At 41.0% G+C, this 19,650-nt stretch overlaps 1 protein-coding gene across 2 annotated transcripts in view; it reads left to right on the top strand.

The window, feature by feature from the left end:
* The window catches only part of slc8a2b (solute carrier family 8 member 2b), a 255,395-nt gene that overhangs the window by 200,563 nt on the left and 35,182 nt on the right, over positions 1-19,650 (top strand). For both annotated transcript variants that reach the window (XM_041805899.1, XM_041805907.1), the window contains 4 exons: positions 3,330-3,800; positions 6,270-6,407; positions 10,279-10,506; positions 13,535-13,894. In XM_041805899.1, the coding sequence (XP_041661833.1) occupies positions 3,423-3,800; positions 6,270-6,407; positions 10,279-10,506; positions 13,535-13,894 (1,104 nt within the window). In that variant the 5' untranslated portion in view covers positions 3,330-3,422. The remainder of the gene's footprint in view (positions 1-3,329; positions 3,801-6,269; positions 6,408-10,278; positions 10,507-13,534; positions 13,895-19,650) is intronic.

Genomic DNA, 19,650 nt, shown 5'->3' with positions numbered 1-19,650 from the left:
TTCCTTTACTCTCTCCACTTCATCTCTGCTCCATTTTCTTCTCTTTCTCACTTCTACTATATTCTTAAAGAGATTCTTAAACTTCCCCTTCATCCATCTCATCTAAAATTCCACAGAAAGTCTTTTACCCATTTGAGATGAACCATGAATCAGAGATTTTGTTGATCTCTACATTTAATCAAATCTGCTATCTTCTGTCAGATGAGGAGAGGAGAGTTTACACGACTTATTAGTCTGTGCCCTCTGAGCTGTTGACCTCTATATAAAGTGCCTATAAAAAGCTTTCACCAATTTATATGTTTAACCCTTTCATTGGTATTTTATGGTCAGAATAATTTGACTTTTTTCACAGGAAAAAATCTGTAAAAACATCCTCTTTAATGTCAAAGTGAAACCAGATTTTTACCACATGTCAATTAGATAAAATATGTGATGTAAAATAAGTGACTGCATAAATATTCACCCCCTTTAAACTGACTTCAGCAGAGGTCCAACTGTGCTAGTAGTCTCACAGTTAGTGGAATGGAGATCACCTGAGTGTAGTGAATGTGTCTGAAGTGATTGTAGTATAAAGACATCTGTGTCTGGAAGATGCAATCACTGGCACATCAGTATCCCTTGCTACTATTACACCATGGAGGCAAAAGAACACCCCAAGCAACTCAGAGAAAAGGTTCTTGAAAAGTATAAGTCAGGGGATTGATACAAATCTCAGGCACTGGACATCCCCCAGAGTTCAGTTAAATCCATCATCAAGAAATGGAAGGAATATGGCACATGTGTAAATCTGCCTAGATCAAGCCGTGTAAGAAGGAGACTAGTGAGAGAGACCACCAAACACCTATGACCACTCTGAAGGAGTTCCAAGCTTCAGCAGCTGAGATGGGAGAGACTTTGCAGACGACAACTGTTGGCCGGGTTCTTCACCAGTCAAAGCTTTATGGGAGAGTGGCAAAGAGAAAGTTGAAGAAAACTCAGATTAAATCTGGACTAGAGTTTACCAGAAGACATGTTGGAGACTCCATGGTCAAGTTGAAGAAAGTTTGTTGTTCTGATGCGACTAAACCCACCATCCCCTTTGTGAAGCATGGTGGTCGCAGCATCATGCTATGGGGATGCTTCTCAGCAGCCAGCTATGGAAGGCTTGTAAAGGTAGAGGGTAAAATAAATGTGGCAAAATATAGGAAAACCTTATTCAGTCTGAAAGAGAACTAAAGGTTGGGAGATGATTTATTTTTCAGCAAGACAATGACCTAAAGAAAGTTGCACAGAAATGTTTGAAAGACAACAAGGTGAATGTTCTGGAGTGGCAGAGTCAAAGCCAAGACCTCAATCCAAGAGAGAATTTGTGGCAGGGCTTGAACAAAGCTGTTCACACCCGATCCCTGTGCAACCTGACAAAGCTTGAGCAGTTCTGCAAAGAAGAATGGAGTAAAAATATCAGTGTCTAGATGTGCAAGTCTGATTGAGACCTATCCACACAGAGTCAGTGCTGTGATTGCAGCTAAAGATGTTTTTACTGACTGGAAGGAGGTTAATATTCATTTACTTAGTTTACATTACATAATTTTATTTAATTAACATTTCTTTGGAGAAATCTGTTTTTGGTTTGACATGACAGAGTTTTTTGTTTCTTTTTGTCAAAAAAGCCAAATTCTATTGACCATGATGAATTCATCCTGCTTACTACAGCTGCGTTGTTTTTGACAGATTTACCCACAGTGGAGAAATATCATGGATTTTGAATGTCCAGCGAAAACTAAATTACATTTTAGTCTAGTTTTGGTCATCTTGATGAAAACTAAACTTACTTTGTGTCAGTTTTGGTCATCATAGATCTATTTTTGTTAGTCTTAGTCTAGTTTTTGTCATGGAAAAAAAGGCTGTCGACTAATATTTTTAGTCATAGTTTTAGTTGATGAAATTAACACTGCACACAGGCTCTTTTCTCTTCCCAAACACATGTATGGGGTGTTACCTAGATTGATGTATTTCCTGTGCCATAGAACCCTTGAATAAAGAATTCTGGACTGCCTAAGCATAATACAACCCTTGTATTTTTTTTCCCTCACGTCATGTCAGCAATGAATCTATCACAACAGTAACAGAGGGAAATAAGAAAAATGTGAGGAGAAAAGGGATATAAAATACAGATTATAAAGTTACTATAATGTGGGATTGTGCTTTGTGTGTGAAACAGAAGGAGAGAGCAGGTGCTCTCCTCCTCTTCCAAACACAGATGGAGCAGAGAGGTGAGTTTAAGGACCGATGCACACAATAACAGGTTCAGTCCATCTGTCCATCCTTTGGTGTCACACTGAGGTCTAAATCTCAACATTTGGCACACAAACACACACAGGAGAGGTCTATAGGAGACGAAGCTAGCTAGAAACATAAACCCACATATATAGAGTTAGTGAATCATTTTGGTTTGCATGACCCAAATAAACAACCCTAGTCCTGATTTAAGGCCATTAAAGTCACCTCCTTCTCGTCATCTCTGTGTTTCTTTTTCTCACGCTGAGTCTGTGCCAGATTCCTCCCATCACTGTCTCTTATTCTCTCTTCTTCCTCCTTTTTATCCTTTCTTTTCTTTTACTTTGTGTTTTAATGGCGTCCTGCAGGATGCTCCCATGCTTTGCTCTCTCTTTGTAGCTCTGCCTCTGTGTGGGACATATACAACAAGCAGTTTTATCTCTGTGTCAGATTCTCCTGTAAAATATTTATTAGCATGTAAAAGGCTTTGTTTGTTTGTAGTAAATGTGAGGACGGAGCTGTAATCAGGTATCAGTAAGCTCTAGTGTACACAGGAGAAACAGGAGAGCTGAAACAGGGCGGGACGTTACCTATCCCAATAACATACCAGCTCCCAGTGAGCAGGCTGTCCATATTTGTTCTGGAAAGATTTTTAAAAGTGCACACCTGAAAATGACTTCAGACATTTTATCTTTAAAATAAAAAGAGACTTGAACGTGTGTTTCTCTTATTTCGGGTTCTTCCTGTCGTCTCTGTTCATAAAAAAAATCAAATTACTTCAGGAAACGTGCAAATTTGTTTGCAGACTTTGTTCCACTCTGGTAAACTTGCCTCGTCCTCATTCTCTCTGTCTGGGGGGAGTCTGCATCGGGTCGTTGCTTTGACTTTGTATGTGCCTCTAAACCCTGCTTTGTGCTTCTGTGACATCAGGTCAGTGAAAACAGAGGAGAATAGAGAAGCTGTAACCAATCGTGTTTAAGATAAAAGCCTGCTGTGTCATGTTTAATCTGCTGTTAGGATATTTAAGGTCAGAAACCACAAACTGATCACCTCCCCCTCTCTCTCTTCTGCAGGTGAGCGATTCGCACCACCCTCAGCTCTACCCAGCGCCCCCTCTCCCTCCATCCTCTGCTTCCTCTTGCGTCACCAGGGAACCAAACAGCGCCATGTCTGTCTACGCCTCCTCCTTCCTTCTCCTCCTCCTCCTCTTCCTCCTCCCTCTCCCTCCCTGCCAGGCCGAGTCCCAGCGCAGCGAGCCCAGCACTGACCCCGACCTGCGGGGCCCCTCCCCCTCCATGTTCCCCTCATACGTCCCCTCTGTCTCATACACCTTCAGCAACATGTCCAGCAAAAAGAATAAGTGTGATGAGGAGACGGTATGTAAACCGGGGATCCTGCTGCCAGTCTGGCAGCCCAACAGACCTGGACTCGGGGACCAGGTGGCCCGAGCTGTGGTTTACTTCGTGTCCCTCATGTACATGTTCCTGGGAGTTTCTATCATCGCTGACCGTTTCATGGCGTCCATAGAGGTCATCACATCACAGGTGAGAACGAGTGGATGGAGAACAAGTGCTGGCCGCACATTTCTCCTCATTAGCCTAAAGGAGTTTTCCAAACTTTTTTCTGTCAAGGCACCGTTAAAAAATTAAAAAAATCCCAAGTCACCTCATAAAAAAAACGTGTTTTTAAAATAAAACAGTTAACATCCCTTTGACTGCAGAGGGATTTAAGTAGTAGTAGAATTAATACGATAAATCTCTAGAGCACTATCATGAAACGCCTGAACTGCTTTGGATGAGATGCATAACTGTCTTGTAGGCCTTAAAAACACATTTTAATGTGTTTCTCACTCCATGAACTCCTGCTGAACTAAAAATGATTTCTGGAGCATAGAAGATCATTTTGATTATTTATGCTGGGTTAGCCAAAGCTCACCAGTGTCACCCTGTTCAGAAACGCTGGCATAGAGAAACAGCCCTTTTACCCGTATAAGGATGTAAGACTGCAGGAGGCATAGAGGAATATAGATCAGAAGCAGCAAGGTATCAGTGACATCCAAATTAAAATAAACTGTAAAAACAGTCACAATACTGTGAAATACTTCAGTAGATCAAAAATAGATGTATGGGTGCTCCTAAAGACAAAAATCATGCTGGAAACCAGTGACTTTCAAGTGAGTCGTGCAGCTTAAAATTTGCATCAGAATCGTCTGAATGTCACACGGTGTATGTCCAGTTTAACTTATGTAGAATAAGCAACCAAACTGGAACTCCTGAAAAGTGCAAATGCTGTGACATTAACCAAGGATTATTAGACATCAGTGAGTCATTTTGGACATGCATTCCCCCGAGAAGTACTGTAAATGTGCAGACCATTAGCTATGCCAGCATAATTAATCAATATTGACTTGTTTGGTGGGGGTTAGTGGAGTGGGAAGCAGTTTACAGTGGGGGTTTTAAGGTCTGCATGACTTCCTGGTGAAGAGTTAATGCTGAAATGCCTCAAAGTGTTTACTAACTCAAGAAGGCTTGCTGTAACCTGGCACACCAGATGGATGTGTTTCACACATCCATCTGGTAAACCACTCATAGACAGTGTTTGGGAAAGGGCAGAGCCCTTGAAAAAAACTCGAAGGGTGATTGGGTGAATGTTCTGTCTGTCACATCTTTGTGGACCAATTAGAGCAACAAAACACGTGACGTAGCCACTACTGAGGACGAAACTCCAGAGACGTGCATAACATGAACCATGGCGGCTGTAGACATGTCAGTTCACGACTTCTGTCATTTTTGAAAAGAAAACAACACCGCTGTTCTTTGTTCTTCTTTTAACAAAGGAATGGTGTCAAGTTCTGGTAAAACTGACGCTTTAGTAGCATCCACGCTAATGTCTTCCGCCATAATTGCACCAGCCTCTTGTCGCTGCTTGCTTATGTCACGACTCTGCCACGCTCGAAAGTACTGCCCCTCAATGCTGATTGGTCCTGTCACTTACTAACCAGGCCCAAATGGTTCAGATGGGAGCTTTGCAAGATGGATTTGCCAGTGAGAAACACGGAAACGGGCGTATCCATCTGCTTTGCAAGGTTAGGCTTGCTGCTGAAGTGCATCAAAATGTGTTTTAAGGTCTGCACAACCATTCTGTGAAATAAAGGCATTTAAATGTGTTGAAGAGATTGCTATGGACATGTATTTTAATAACTCTATTACTGCTTGAATCCCACAGCAGTCATAGTAATGAAGAAATCTATTCTTTTTATAGATGCATTTGACTGGGCTGACTTGAGATTTTAAGGGTGCTATGATGGAGAAAAGGTTGAGAAATGTTGTCCTATTGTATATCATTGTTAAGCTGAAGTCGTGTCCTACCTCTAAGCCATGGTCTCATACACCGTGGTGTAGCAGAGCAGCACACAGACGCAGTTATGTGTGTTCATTCAGGAGGATAATGTTAATGTGGTTCCTCTATTCAGACAGAGCACAGCAGGTTCACTGAGGGGGTCTCTGGAGCTCTCAGGTTACAGTTGGTGCGATGTCGTAGCAATAGTGCCTGTGTGTGTTCCCAGGTGACCTGTGATGGTTCAGGTGTTGAGTTTATGCAGTCAGAATGAGAGGAGGGGTCTCAGGAGGTTTGAATGAATAAGGATGTGCAGAGGAGAGAGAGAGGATGTGGAGGACAGCCTCAGGGAGAATAGAGAAAGGACAGAGGAAGGATGATGGGAAATAGATGAAATGTACGCACAAAATTCAGGAACATTTTCTTCTTTAAATTTCCTCTAATTATATATGAGAAGGATCCCCTCAGAGATGTATCACATGGTTTTCAAGGGCATCCAAAAAACTAACACATCACCAAAAACAAGATAAATCAAAAACTACTGAGATTAACACACTGTGAACACTGGAAGTGTGTTCTATGTGAAGATAGTAAAACTTTTGAATGTCTTATCAGGTAAAAGAACCCATAACACCTGTGTCGTTTATCCCCTCGTATTTGTGTGTTTGTGTGTACAGGAGAAGGAAGTGACCATCACCATGCCTAATGGGGAAACATCAGTGGCGACAGTTCGAATCTGGAACGAGACAGTGTCCAATCTGACGCTCATGGCTCTGGGCTCCAGCGCTCCTGAGATCCTGCTGTCTGTTATAGAGGTACACAAACATTAGGAGTGACCTCAAGTAGTTTTATATTCCACGATTCATATAATAGAGCCTCATTAGGGGTTCAACACCAGCTCATGAAAACAAAGATTATTCTGTTCCAGCTTTATGAGAATGCTAAATGTCTAACTGAACATAAATTTGTCTGTTTCTCCAAATAAATCATGACTCATAGCCTCTCTTAGTGTAAATATCAGATTATGTAACATTGTTATATTGTTATTCCAAGTCTTGAAAACAAATAGGTTATTATGTGGTTAATCTCTTTTCATTGCAAGTGAGAATATTGCTCAGTGATATTTATCGGTCCATGGTAGGTCGTTGGTAATTATGTGATCCTGAGTGTCTGTTGGGGGTCAGGAAGTGGGGGACAACCAATAGAAATGAATGGGAATGGAGGAAAGTTGGTACATTAAAGCTCTAAATGGGCATGTACACTGCATTTATCACCAGAAAAATTTTACATACATCACCTATGGTCCCTACACTTTACGGAAAAGTGTTTTTTCTTTTTTTTTATTTACCAGTATATCTAGTGTGAAGGTGATCTAGTCATGATCTAGTCATCTAGTCAGGTGAAGGGAGACGAGTCTAGAAGTTTTGTTCTAGCCGAGCCCCTTTAACATTAAAAATGTCCTCATTTTCTCACAAGCATGCTCATAATTGAAATGAAGATAGACTATCAACAGAATGAACCTCGCTGGGTGAGCAACCAAGTAATGATGAGCTGTGCTACGAACAGTGTTGTGTGGCGTTACTTTTGAAACTAACTCATTAGATTACTTTGCATTAGTAAATATCAAAACCCTGTAGCCACTCGTTCCCCTCGTTGGTTGTAAAAACGACATATTAAGACCACGCGTCTGCCTTTAAATGTGCAGACTCTAATGCCAATGTACAGACTAATTTACAGCCCATAATCTGTATCTCTGCAGCTTGAGAGCACCACTAACAGACAGGAAAACCTTTACTGCTCTTTAACATGCTCACAACCTGACAACAAGCTGGGCAGAGGCGTACAGAATCACTTGAACACTGTGCTTAATAACCGCACGTAATTGGAATGGCTGAAAGCAAACTGAGCTTTTAAACTTATGTTTCACCATGATGCTGGTCTTGTCCCTTTTGTCCAAAAATCCATCATAATAGGGATAATTCCACAGTGTTGCGCTGTCCTCTCTGTCATCTCGCTGGCTCAACAAGCTACTAATGTGCGGGTAATGGCACCGGATGTTTACCGTCCGCTGGCATGGCACTACTTGCCAACTACAGGAAGGTGACTACAGAAAGAAGGACAAACAGAGCAGATGCTTCAAGTATCTTTCTCATCCTTTTTTCTTTCCCTCTTTTTGACGCCACGGAAGAGAGAGGAAATTTGGGTTTTTTCTTTCAGTAACGGATTACTTTATGAAAATGTAACTAACAACGGGATTACTTGAACATGTAAAACTAATGCGTTATGTTACTCGTTACAACAAAAAATTAATCTGAGTACTCTCAGAACGGATTACTTTGTAACGCGTTACCCCCAACACTGGCTACGAAATGACTTGTTAATGTGAACCACGGTAGCTAGCTCCCAAATGAATGCCAGTTTCCTTTCCTCCATCTTTTGTTGTTGTTTAATCCATGTTTAAAAAGCCAAACTGGCACCAAATGAAGAGCCAAACAGCCAGCTCTACTGAGCTGAGCCAAACGATCTGGATCTCTTAAAGAGACAGCTTTCCCATCACAATGAGGGAGACTGGGCAGGCATCAGCTGAGAAAATACGGGTAAGATCAGAGTTTAATGAGCTGAACCATGGCAACACCTTACTGAACAAAACTGGATCACTTTATGGAAACAGACCATACATGAGTGTCCTGTGACACTGCATGCTCAGGCTTCAGACAGGGGCTTTTTTAATTTACATTGTGAGATAATACCAGAATAAAACTGAAACTTGTTTTGCCTGAATATTTCAGTACTTTCAGGACACAAAAGTAGCCTAAGAGTAAAAGGCATTTTTTTTATATGATATAGTCATTAATAGCTCAAAACATGGCCTTTTTAGTAGCATTTCTCTATGCAGAAATCACAACTTGCCCCCCATGGGGGGTCCTCGACTGCTGCCTGACGTCATCTGCAAAGAACCTTCTGGAAAGGCAATGCAGCTTTATTAGTAGAGCACCACAGAGCAATTCAAAGTGCTTTACAGAATTAAAAAAAGACCAGCTTTAACAGAAAGTAAAAAATACATTAAAATGTAATACAGTGGATATAAGATAAAGATTTTTAAAAATGTAATTTAGCAAGAATAAGAAAATAAGAGCTCGCAAGAAGCCGAGAGTGAAATATAAAACACTTTTATTGAACAAGGAAGAAGGTGGGATGTCCCTTCCCAACTTGAGGCAATACTTTTATGCAGCTCAGGTAAGATTTCTTGTTTGTGGATGTTGTCCTCATTACCAGGCAAGATGGAAAGACATTGAGACTAAACTTGAGGCTTTCCAACTTCAGTCATCTCTTGGAGACAAGGCAAGCAAATTGAGCCATAAAACTAAAACCATAATTATCAAACAATCTCTCAGTATCTGGGGCAAGATCATCAAGGAGTATGATATGGAGCGAGATATCAAAATATTAATTTGGCCTGCTTTGGATCCTCAGTTTAAACCAGGAATTAGTGACTCAGGTTTTAAACAATGGTGGGATAAAGGTATTACTGCGATATGTACATTAATTAAGGGGAAGGAGTTCAAAAGCTTTGCCCAGATGCAGAAAGAATGCAACCTTCAGCACAGCAATTTTTTCAGATATCTCTAAATAAGAGATTATTGTGATAAAAAGATTAAACCAGAAATATGTAAGAAGGACATTACAATGTTAGATATTTTTTTAAAAGCATATAAGCAGTATGACGTGAAGCTAATTTCAAAACTTTACCAGGCTTTTCAGATACAGAAAGGAAATAACACTGAATATATCAAATTAAAATGGGAAAAAGAGCTTCAGGTGAAAATACCACTGGAGGATTGGTGGTCGATGTGGAACACACAACACACAGCTACATGCTCCAAGAAATGGAGAGAATTTGGATGGAAGAATTTGGTACGTTATAACACCACACATTAAAAATCAACAATCTAAAACACATAACCCATGTTGGAGACAGTGTGGGCACATTAAAGCCAATCACTCCCATATCTTCTGGATATGTCCAAAAATTCAGTTATTCTGGGTAAAGATTGTAGTAACTCTGGTAAAGATTTTAGGGTATGCAATACCACATGATGTGAAACTATTGTATTTTGGTTTGTTTACAGAAAATGTTTCTAAAAAGGACTGGTATTTGTGTAAGATACTGCTTGTGACTTGTAAAAAATAAGTTTCAAGAAGATGGTATAAACCTGAGCCCCCAAACCTCAAGGAATGGGTGAAAATTGTGTCTGAAATATACAAAATGGAGAAAATAACTTTTTCACTAAGGCTTAGAGGAGCAAATTTCACTAACAGGTGGTTCAAATGGATTAAATTTGCTGCAGAAGACGGGAGTGCTATCCCTGACTTTGAACTTTGATGGACTCTTAAAGGACTGTATGATTATTCCATCTCAAGCATGCTCCACTGTCTGTACTTTTATTTTTGTTAATGTGCATTGGTGTTCCACCTACGTCTTTATAAATGAAAAAAGCTGACAAAATAAAAAGTATTTTAAAAAAGAGAAGAAATAAGAGCTTAATAGGCCAAATGTGACTAATCAGGTATGAATCTGTAAATGCTTACAAGGATTAAAACTTTCTCTGCTCTTCTATTACATCAATGTTGATCCACTGATGTTGTCTTTTTCACCCCTCTCTTATCCCTCATCTCTCCCTGCAGGTGTGTGGTCATGAATTTAAGGCAGGTGAACTTGGACCAGGAACCATCGTGGGCAGCGCCGCCTTCAACATGTTTGTGATCATCGGGATCTGTGTGTGGACGATCCCCAACGGCGAGACCCGCAAGATCAAACATCTCCGGGTGTTCTTCATCACCGCCTTCTGGAGCATCTTCGCCTACATCTGGCTCTACCTCATCCTCTCTGTCATGACGCCTGGCGTCGTGGAGGTGAGACAGACTCAGAAAAGAGAAAAATAAGAATTTAACAGAGTGGGTCGGCATAAAAGCAGCAGAGTAACTAGTTAAGCTGCAGTCATTCTTTTGCAGACTGTTTGGATACTACAGCAATAAAAACAGAAATTCTGGGCACCAAATATTAGGAACTCTCTTCTTTTTAATCCCCCACTCCTGCACACAGTCTCAGTTATACAAAAAGGTGGCAAACATAATTTTAAATGGTAACTAGTCTTGCGTAGCACTTTTCTGTCCTTCTGACTACTCAGAGCGACTCTGCATGTCCCATCATATTTTCTCCACATTCACACACTGTTGGCAGAGGCTGCAATGTAAAAATCCATCAGTATTAACTCATCCTGTTCACATGCTGCTGGCTCTGCCACTCGGGAACAATTTGGGGTTCATTGTCTCGCCATCACACCCAAGGACACCTGATACAATTTAAACAGCGTGCAGGAGTCTGCAGGCAATTTTTGATGATTAAATTTAAGAAGGTTCCAGTATATTGGGAGAAAACAGGGCAAAATAGAAGCACCCTTAAACAATCCAACTACTTAAAGTGCTCAACAAAAAAAGACTGGCAAGAAAACTGAAGGGTCAGCACTCAAAAAATGTCCTTTCAGGCTGTTTTAAGACTGAGCAAGGCGGTACAAAAGACACAACAAATGTGCTTCGACAAGCAGTCTTTGCTTACAAAAATCAATGGAGGCTAATGGCACTATTATTGCCAAGCACCTTATACAACCTGACTTCAGAAACACCAAAATATCCCTTTAAATGGTCTTAGTCATACCCATCTCTACACATTTATACCAGTGCAGCAGTGGGAGCACATTAGGGTTAATTAACCCTAGAACACATTGAAATGTGACTGTGACAGCTGGGGATCTAACCCATGACTGTGAGATGAAAGACTAAACCTCCTGAGCCACAGTCGCCCCAGAAAAATCACAATTATTTTGACTGACATTATTAAACACAGATGGATTTTACAATATTAGCACCAAGAGTCTCTGAAACTTAAACACTGTCAACGGTTTGATAAAAACATTAAATGTAAAGAAATGAGTGAGAAAACATAAATTGATAGTATGTATGAAGTATTTTAACAATGAATAACAAACAAGAAGACATATGGCCAAAACATAACAATAATCACTGAAACACTGGACAAACAAGTGCCCAGCATGTGGCAGAGAAATTGTGTAATCCTGATTATATTGTTTTCATGATCACTGGAGGCCAAAATTTTGATTGAAATTAAAAGTTGATCAACTGGCCATCACCAGAGCTGCAGTGAGACTCAGTATCAGCCCTGGAGTTTCCTGGTTCAGACCTGTAAAAGGTCACTTTTAGCATTAATGTATAAATACTCACGGTATTTGAAATGATCAGATGTGCAGTAGTTCACGCTTTGCAAAAACAGATCATCGGTTCCTTATTGACATTGAGAACTGCACTTTTTCATATAGAGCAGGTCTAGATTGTAGTCCGCTTTATAAATATAATCATTAAGTAAAGCCTACCTGCCTTCTCTCATGGCTTTTGCCAGGTAGAGGTGGCTCTTGCTCACTCGGACTGTCAGCATCAGGGGTGCAACATGGCAATGTTTCACACTTAGTTCTTGTTTAACATAGTTATTATTTTATGCACTAGGGTATATAACACCACATTAATCACTGAACTGACTCATAAATGTGGGCGATGGTTTGTAGTATTAAAAGTCAGCTTTGGCACATTTGGCTGTGTACCTCCAAGTTCCACATTTAGTGATCGCACTGCGATCTGCCAGCGAATCGTACTGCAGTTCCACAGCTGGCACTTTAGTCCCGCAGTGACGCGTGCCTGGATTATCACTTCGTCCATTTTCAGCACCGGCCACTGCCAAACTTCATCAATGCCCGTCAATCAGAGAGCTCCAAAAGAGGAAGTCACAACAATATCTGGTTCTTTCGAAATACAACACACTGCACGGACTCCCGGTCGCAAATCTTCACTATATTAACATTACGTCTCATCCTGCAGCAAGAGCAAAGGGTCACCAAGAGGTCAGTGGGTCACAGCGCTACAACGGCACCATTAATGAGGAAAAGTTCACTTTTGAGGATATTTAGCCAAAGAATTTTACATAAAACCACAGATCTTTAAAACAAATATTAACCTTTTAGCCTCCTATGTACTCACCCATTGGTGGAAGCAATAATGTCATGGACTTATACTGGAAAGGATGATAAATTGACCCTAAAAGGTAAGATCGTCCACTATTGACACTATTCCTGTGTGAACCCTCAGTTCTCCCATGATCTCTGCCCGACAGGCCTCACGACCCAGTGAACTGATCAGCTGTTGGTCGGAGAAGGATAGAGAAATGCAGAGTAGCTAAGAGTTGAACAATAATTGCTCGTGCTCATGCCTTGTGAATCCAAACTGATTGATTTATTGTCATTGTACACCGACCTTCGTGGCCCCTGTAAGCAGCCCACCCCACCAGGAATTCTCCCAGTTGTCCATATTAGCCACACTGGGCCTGCCCATCACTAATGGACTCTCACATAGAAGCCTCCACCATCATGTGTAAATGGGTGTGAATTTTTAGGTGTGATCTGTGGTATTAAAAGCTTCCTGAGTTGTCAGACGACTAGAAAAGTCCATTTACCATAACATGAAAACAGTGAGGTGTGTTCATCGATCAGTGTCGTCCGTTGGGTGTAGGATGTATGAAACCTGTTGCTTGGCATTAAAATAAACTACAAACTATGAAAATAAACAAAGACATGGTGCCATGAGGAGTAATAAAGGCAGGCTGAGAGAGAGTGCGGGTTGACTTAAATCCACCTGAATGTCTGGTCAGGTCTGCCCCAATGAGACAAAACTCCGCCACCAGTGATCTAAAAAAAGCTGCTGTGTTAGATGAGCTGATGTGATTGGCTGTCATTAATTTCCATTTAACAACATCTGCTATTACTGCTGTCTTTGCAGAGACGTTATTATTGATCCTGTTTTTATGTGTCTGTCCCAGGTGTGGGAGGCCCTGGTGACCCTGCTCTACTTCCCTGTCTGTGTCATCCTGGCTTGGATCGCAGATCGCCGTCTTCTCTTCTACAAGTACATGGGCAAGCGTTACCGCGCCGACAAGCGCCACGGCATCGTCGTGGAAACGGAGGGAGACTTGACACCAAACAAGGGCGGCATGGAGATGATCATGGATGGCAAGCTCCCGCCAAGAGGGGGCGCTGTGGTTCCTGCTGAGAACTGTGGGGTCGGAGCTCAGGATGGGGCGGCGGGTGCTGCAGCCAATACCATCGGAAATCTGCCCAACTCCAACAGCGCCATGGTGAACGTGGAGAGTAGCAAAGAGCTGGACGAGAGCCGCAAAGAGGTGAGAGACTTGAATGTTTAAAGCTCCCGTTAGGACTTTCAGTTTGAGTTGATTTGGCACCCCCTGTGAAGAAAGTTTATCATCAAGGTGCTGGTGTCCGAGAGGTAGCAGTGGTTCCCAGGCTTTTTTGTTTTGATCCTCTTGCTTGTATCAGAGAGCCCCGATCCCCCCAGAAAGTTAAGAATAAATGTCAAACATCAACATCAATTTCAGTTGTTTTTATCATTAGTTTTAATGTCCCCACACACCAGGATTCTCTCCAAGAGAACTTTGTATAAACGGCTCATCAGTGCCAACATTTCTGGCAGCCCCCAAACGAGTGTCAGATACCAGGTTTGGAACCAGTAAGTCAGCCTATGTAGAGGCTGAAGTCCTGAGAGCAGGTGGCCCTAGTTCTAGTCCGACATGTGGCTCCTTTCCTGCATGTCACTCCTCAAAGCCCCTACAAAAGGTAAAGAAAATAAGCAGCGTTTTCTGACGTACTGCTCTCTTAAAATAGAGAAACATTTTATCCACAAAAAAAGCAGGTGTGGAAAAGGAGAAAAAGGCTTTTTAATCCGACACTGACCCCGCTGTGGACTTCTCAAGCATTAATAGTAATTATATAAAAATAATCAGTGTTCTCCCTGATGGGCTTGTTTGCTTTTACAGCTCATTCAGCGACATCAGTATTAATTTCAGTCTGTTTCATAACCAGATTAAAACTCCTCACAGGAGCTTTTAATACAGAATATGCAAAATCCTGAATATTAGTGTGGAAAAAAAAATCAAATATACACGATGTAAGTATTTTATTCTCAGCTCATACAAGTTTTTTTTTACCTCAGTCCCCTCTCTCCAACCATTAGTCCTGAAACCACCTGGAGGAAGATGACCCTGCTTTTTCTTGTGCTGTTATTGTGTTTAAGGGCATAAAAGCAAGAAGAAAATTAAAGGAGAACAAACAGACTTTTTAAAATGAGGAAAATATTTTCTATGGCCTAGAACAGTGGTTCTCAGCTGGTCGGGCATCAGGACCCACCACCACCTCGTTCAGAGAAATTGACCCCAAATTTAAAAAAAACATATTTAAAAAGCAAAATGATTACAGTAAGACATGCATGCATGCATCTCATTTTACTCCATTGTCCCGAGACATCGGGTTACATTTTGTTCATTTGTTGATCAGTTTCCTCTTACCCTGGGAAAATCTGCTTTGTTATCCAAAGAAAAGAAGATGCATACGCAGACATATTAAAATGAATACTGGAATTTCCCTGTCACCAAGGAAAAACTGAAAAAAAGATGTTTTACTTTACTTTATATCCAATTCCATACAAAGACTTTTGGCACATTTTTTCTCCTTGCACACATTCTTGACCCACTGGAAAGACCTTTACGACCCACTTTTGGGTCCCGACCCACCAGTTGAGAACCACTGGTGTAGACCAGTGACCCTCAAAATTCTGAGCCTGTGATCTCCCAAATACTGGTCCCAGTTGGGATGGCACCACCTTGTGAGTATAGTAGGGCGTTGCTTAGGGAAATTTTTGGGACAGTGTGTCTAATGCTGAGGTGCTCAGGAGAGCAGCTATGGTAGGGCTGCTGTTGGATACAGGACTGGCAGCTGTGCTGTCATGCTTTCCTGGGCCTGATCCAGCTCACGGCATTCTGGGTGCCTACGACTTGGGGCTGGTTCGGACAGTGAGGGGTGATTGTGTACATCATGGAGGGGGGCAGCTGGGAGGATACACACAGAGATGATGCCAGAGCAGTACAGGACCAAGGCTGACATGGCTAGTAGGTTGTTTCCACCAAGCGGCTCAGTTTGGTGCGATACGGCACGCATTTCCATAGAGCAAAAGTTGGAAAGGGTCCCAAAAACCAACCTGTACCATCCCTCTTTTCGGCATCCTTCCATAGGGGTGCCAATCTTACCTATCTGTACCAAAAAGGTGGAGCTACACACACAACAATAGGGGCTGCACTGACGTCACATCAGAGCGCGATTCAGCTGCTCGCCTCCGGTCTTCAACACATGGAAGCCTGCACTGTGAGGAGCGGTGAAAACAGGAGAAAAATGGACTAATATCTGCCTAAATGCGAAATATTTGGACTTGACAGAGATCCAAACTGTTTCCTTGTCTATGGATATTGGTATGTGGCCACATATCAAGTTTCCTGACATTTATCTGGACCTGATTTTAAGAACACAAAGCAGAGCCCAAAGGCTCAAATCAGCCTGATCCATCAGCGATGGATGAGAAACTAAATTAATGCTTAAGTTTTGTGAATATGAAGCCTTAGAACAGTTTATTCTCTTCTGTAACTAGTTATTAATCTACTTCTTACGTTAGGTAACCTGTGGTCGTTGAACAGGCTCGTGAAACTTCGGGCTGCAGACTATTTTAAAATGAGATCAGCACACCCTGGATTTCTGATTTAATTTAGCTTGATTTTAACACCAGCTGAACTTTTCCTTTATTTTTAATGCGGCAAATTCTCACAGTACAGCTCTAAACTTTCATATTTTGTCGTATAAACTGTTCTAGACTAGATATATTCACATATTAACGTAGTGTTACAAGTCAAACCGTCTCTGTACAGCTGAGGATCTGTACTGACAGTGGTTAACATCTTTAAAATGTAGTTATTTTTTTAAAAAGCACTTTTAGCTGAAATAAAACTGTTTAATGCTTATTCCCTACTGATTTCTGTCACTCATCCTTTCTATAACTCTGCAGCTGGACCAGCAAACTCGTGCTGCATGTGACTTCACATTCATCACCTTTACAGCCCGCCCACCAAGTGAGGGCACCGGTGTCTGTGGAAACCCAAACTATTTTGGGGTTTAACGTACCAAACCATACCAAACTGAACTGAATCAAACCGGACCCCCTGATGGAAACATGGCTTAAGTGACGAATCGGCATATGCTCCCATACCTGACTTGAACCCATGGTCTAGAACAGGGGTTCTCAAACTTTTGGGGGCTAGGGACCCTTACAGGGCTGAAAATTTTCCAAGGACCCCACATAATAATATAATAATAATGTTTTATTAATATATCAGCAGTAGGCAAAAACAGGGGAAAAATGATTTCTCAAGGACTAAAAAGTCCATGAATATGAACAAAGAAAGTATAGTTGACAAACCAATTTTTGACTTGCAAAAAGAGTGTCTGGAAATCTTGAAAATGTTTTTAATTAGGTTAACGATAAACACAATCATGCTAGAGAGTAAATCTCTAATGTGAGCTTCCGTTTGTTTCAAGGATCAACAGAACTCTTTATATTTGCAGAACAAATAAATATTATCATGTCTCAATATTCACAATACTCCATGTTTGTTAATGAAGGAGCTCTCATCGAGAAATCTGATATTTCACACATCTCATCAGCATGTGTTCAGCCTCAGACTGTTCAAAGAGAGGAGACATGATGGAGAATAGAGGAAGTTTTTATTCCTGTGAAGATGTGAAAGAACTTGTTCAGAAACCTCTTATCTCTGCACACTGTGCTCTGTCATTATTCTGTAATCTCATTCCAGAGGACTTTCATTCCTGAAAATGTATTTAGCACAGAAAACACAATATCTGTTGTCATGGTTCTGACTAGACCAGATATAAAAATAATGGATCATTTTCCTGCAGGAGAAAAGGAGAGTAGACGTCTAAATGTTGCATGCTACACCTCCTCCTCTATGTTGTGATGAACTTTTTCTCTGACGCTGACAGCTCAGATGACTCACTTTTGTCATTGTTTAAAACATTTGATTGCTGCTGCAGAGTTTAGTTTGTATTCAGGCTCAGACCTCATCAGTTCTCACAGGCTTGTCTTCCATGCAGAATCTTGGCAGTGATGAGTTAGTGTCTTAAACCCCCCTCTGAGATTACAGGTGCATGCTGGGATCATGGTAGGAGAGTTAAAAATCAAGAGTGCATGCAGAGCAGAGCAGAAATCTAGCAGCTGAAATAGAGGGCTGATTGGGAGGATGTTTGTCAGGCGATTGGATAATGATGCATGTTAAGTGTGAAATCAGTGCAGCTCCAGTTGTCTGCCTGAAGTAGCTTGCAGGCGTCGCTCCATTAAGTCTGAAACAGTCTAAAAAATCTGCACAGAGACTGAAGATTATGCTACCAGCATTTGCAAAAAAAACAAGTGCAAGGATTTTCTACAGAAAAAGTCTTAAACAAAAATAAAAATAAAACAAACAGAGTCAAAGGGGTTTAACAGAAATTTGAAAGAGAGGAGGAAAAATCAAAATAGTGATTAAGAAATGAGCGTACAGAACAATTCAAAGAAACACATGTCAGTTTGAGCTTCATGGTGCTTATAGGTTTGATTCATTTTGTGGATTTTTTAGGAAATTTGATTGAAAATGTTATTTTAAACCATTTCCTATCTTTAATTTGAATAAGATAATGGAGTCTGGTGCTCTTATTAAACACTAAAATCATGATGTAAAAATATGCAAAAGTATCCCCAAAGCAAAAGTTCAGGCTGCTCTGAATATTCTATTTCTGTTTTTATTTTATTACTTTTAGAATCAGCAGCTTAAAGCTAACAACTCTGACTCTCTTGGCAAATGTCTACAGCATTGAATTTCAGTTTGATTGAGATGTCTGTATTTAATGACATGTGCACACAAATGTTTACAAGTGAAGAAGGAAACTACTTCAGCTATCTTATCAAATAACAGCAAAAGCCAAAAAAAAAAGCATTTTCTGTAATGACCAGCAGGTGGCGTATTAAGAAATAAGCTTCACACTAGAGTACTTACCACAGCAAACATTTTCCCAAAAGATTTTATGGTCAACAACTTCTTGAATTCTTATTTAAAGGCCAGTCTCATAGGTAAATTATGGATCAAATTGAGAAAGGATTGACTAAAAAGCAGAGTATCCTGAGGCATAGCCATAGAAAGCAGGAAAATATAGAAATATGTAGAAAGTGTAAACCCCTGATTTTTCACATTTATTTATCATGTAATGCAGCCTATGTAAAGCATACTGGGATATCCCGTCCACCCTGTTTCCGTCCAGTGCATCTGCTGTAGAGAAGAATATCTAGGAAATGTAGGAAACCTGCATATATTTTATTCTTTCTTCCCTCTTTGGCAGTTTTGGCAGCGACTCAAGGTGTACTGTTGCTGATACAGCACTGCCACATCGGTGTAATACTGCAATTACAGTAAAAAATGACATCTACCAAGTGCACTGCTTGTCAGAAAAAAGTTTTCATGATGTCAGAGCTTTGAGAGCCGGAAGTGGCCACCACATAGTTTAATATGCAGGAAAATCCCTGTCTCCTTACACATAGATTCATTGACTTAGCAGTGGAAAGAGCACCAACACTAGGAGCAAAAACGGTCTGGAAGCAGAGCTAATTTTGTCCTTTAAAATTATAACTAGAATTGTTAGTTGATCACCTTGTTTCCTTGAGGAAGATGGTCCTACAGCCCAAAACACACCAGCACCATCCGACACGCAACCAGACGATCACCCTGTTTATTTTCTACGATCAGGGAGCCAGATGCACTTACTCGCAGCACTTTTTGCCACTGCTCTATTTCTAGTGAAGCCCGCCATTGCTGGCAGAGAGTTTTCCTGATGACCAGCTGTTTGTCCATCTCGGCTGCCGTAGTAGCAGCTCCGTTTAAAAGCACAACAAAGAAGTTTAGCGCCATCTTGTGTTCTAGGAGTAGAATAAGTGAGAGGCATTGGCCACTGGTGAAATACCACTGCTCTGATTGGTTTTTCACCTACCTGGTGAGGC

Source organism: Cheilinus undulatus, linkage group 2 (genome assembly GCF_018320785.1).
Source record: "Cheilinus undulatus linkage group 2, ASM1832078v1, whole genome shotgun sequence".
NCBI lineage: Eukaryota > Metazoa > Chordata > Actinopteri > Labriformes > Labridae > Cheilinus > Cheilinus undulatus.
The sequence above is the reverse complement of the archived record's forward strand: the minus strand, read 5'-3'. Positions and strand labels throughout refer to the sequence as shown.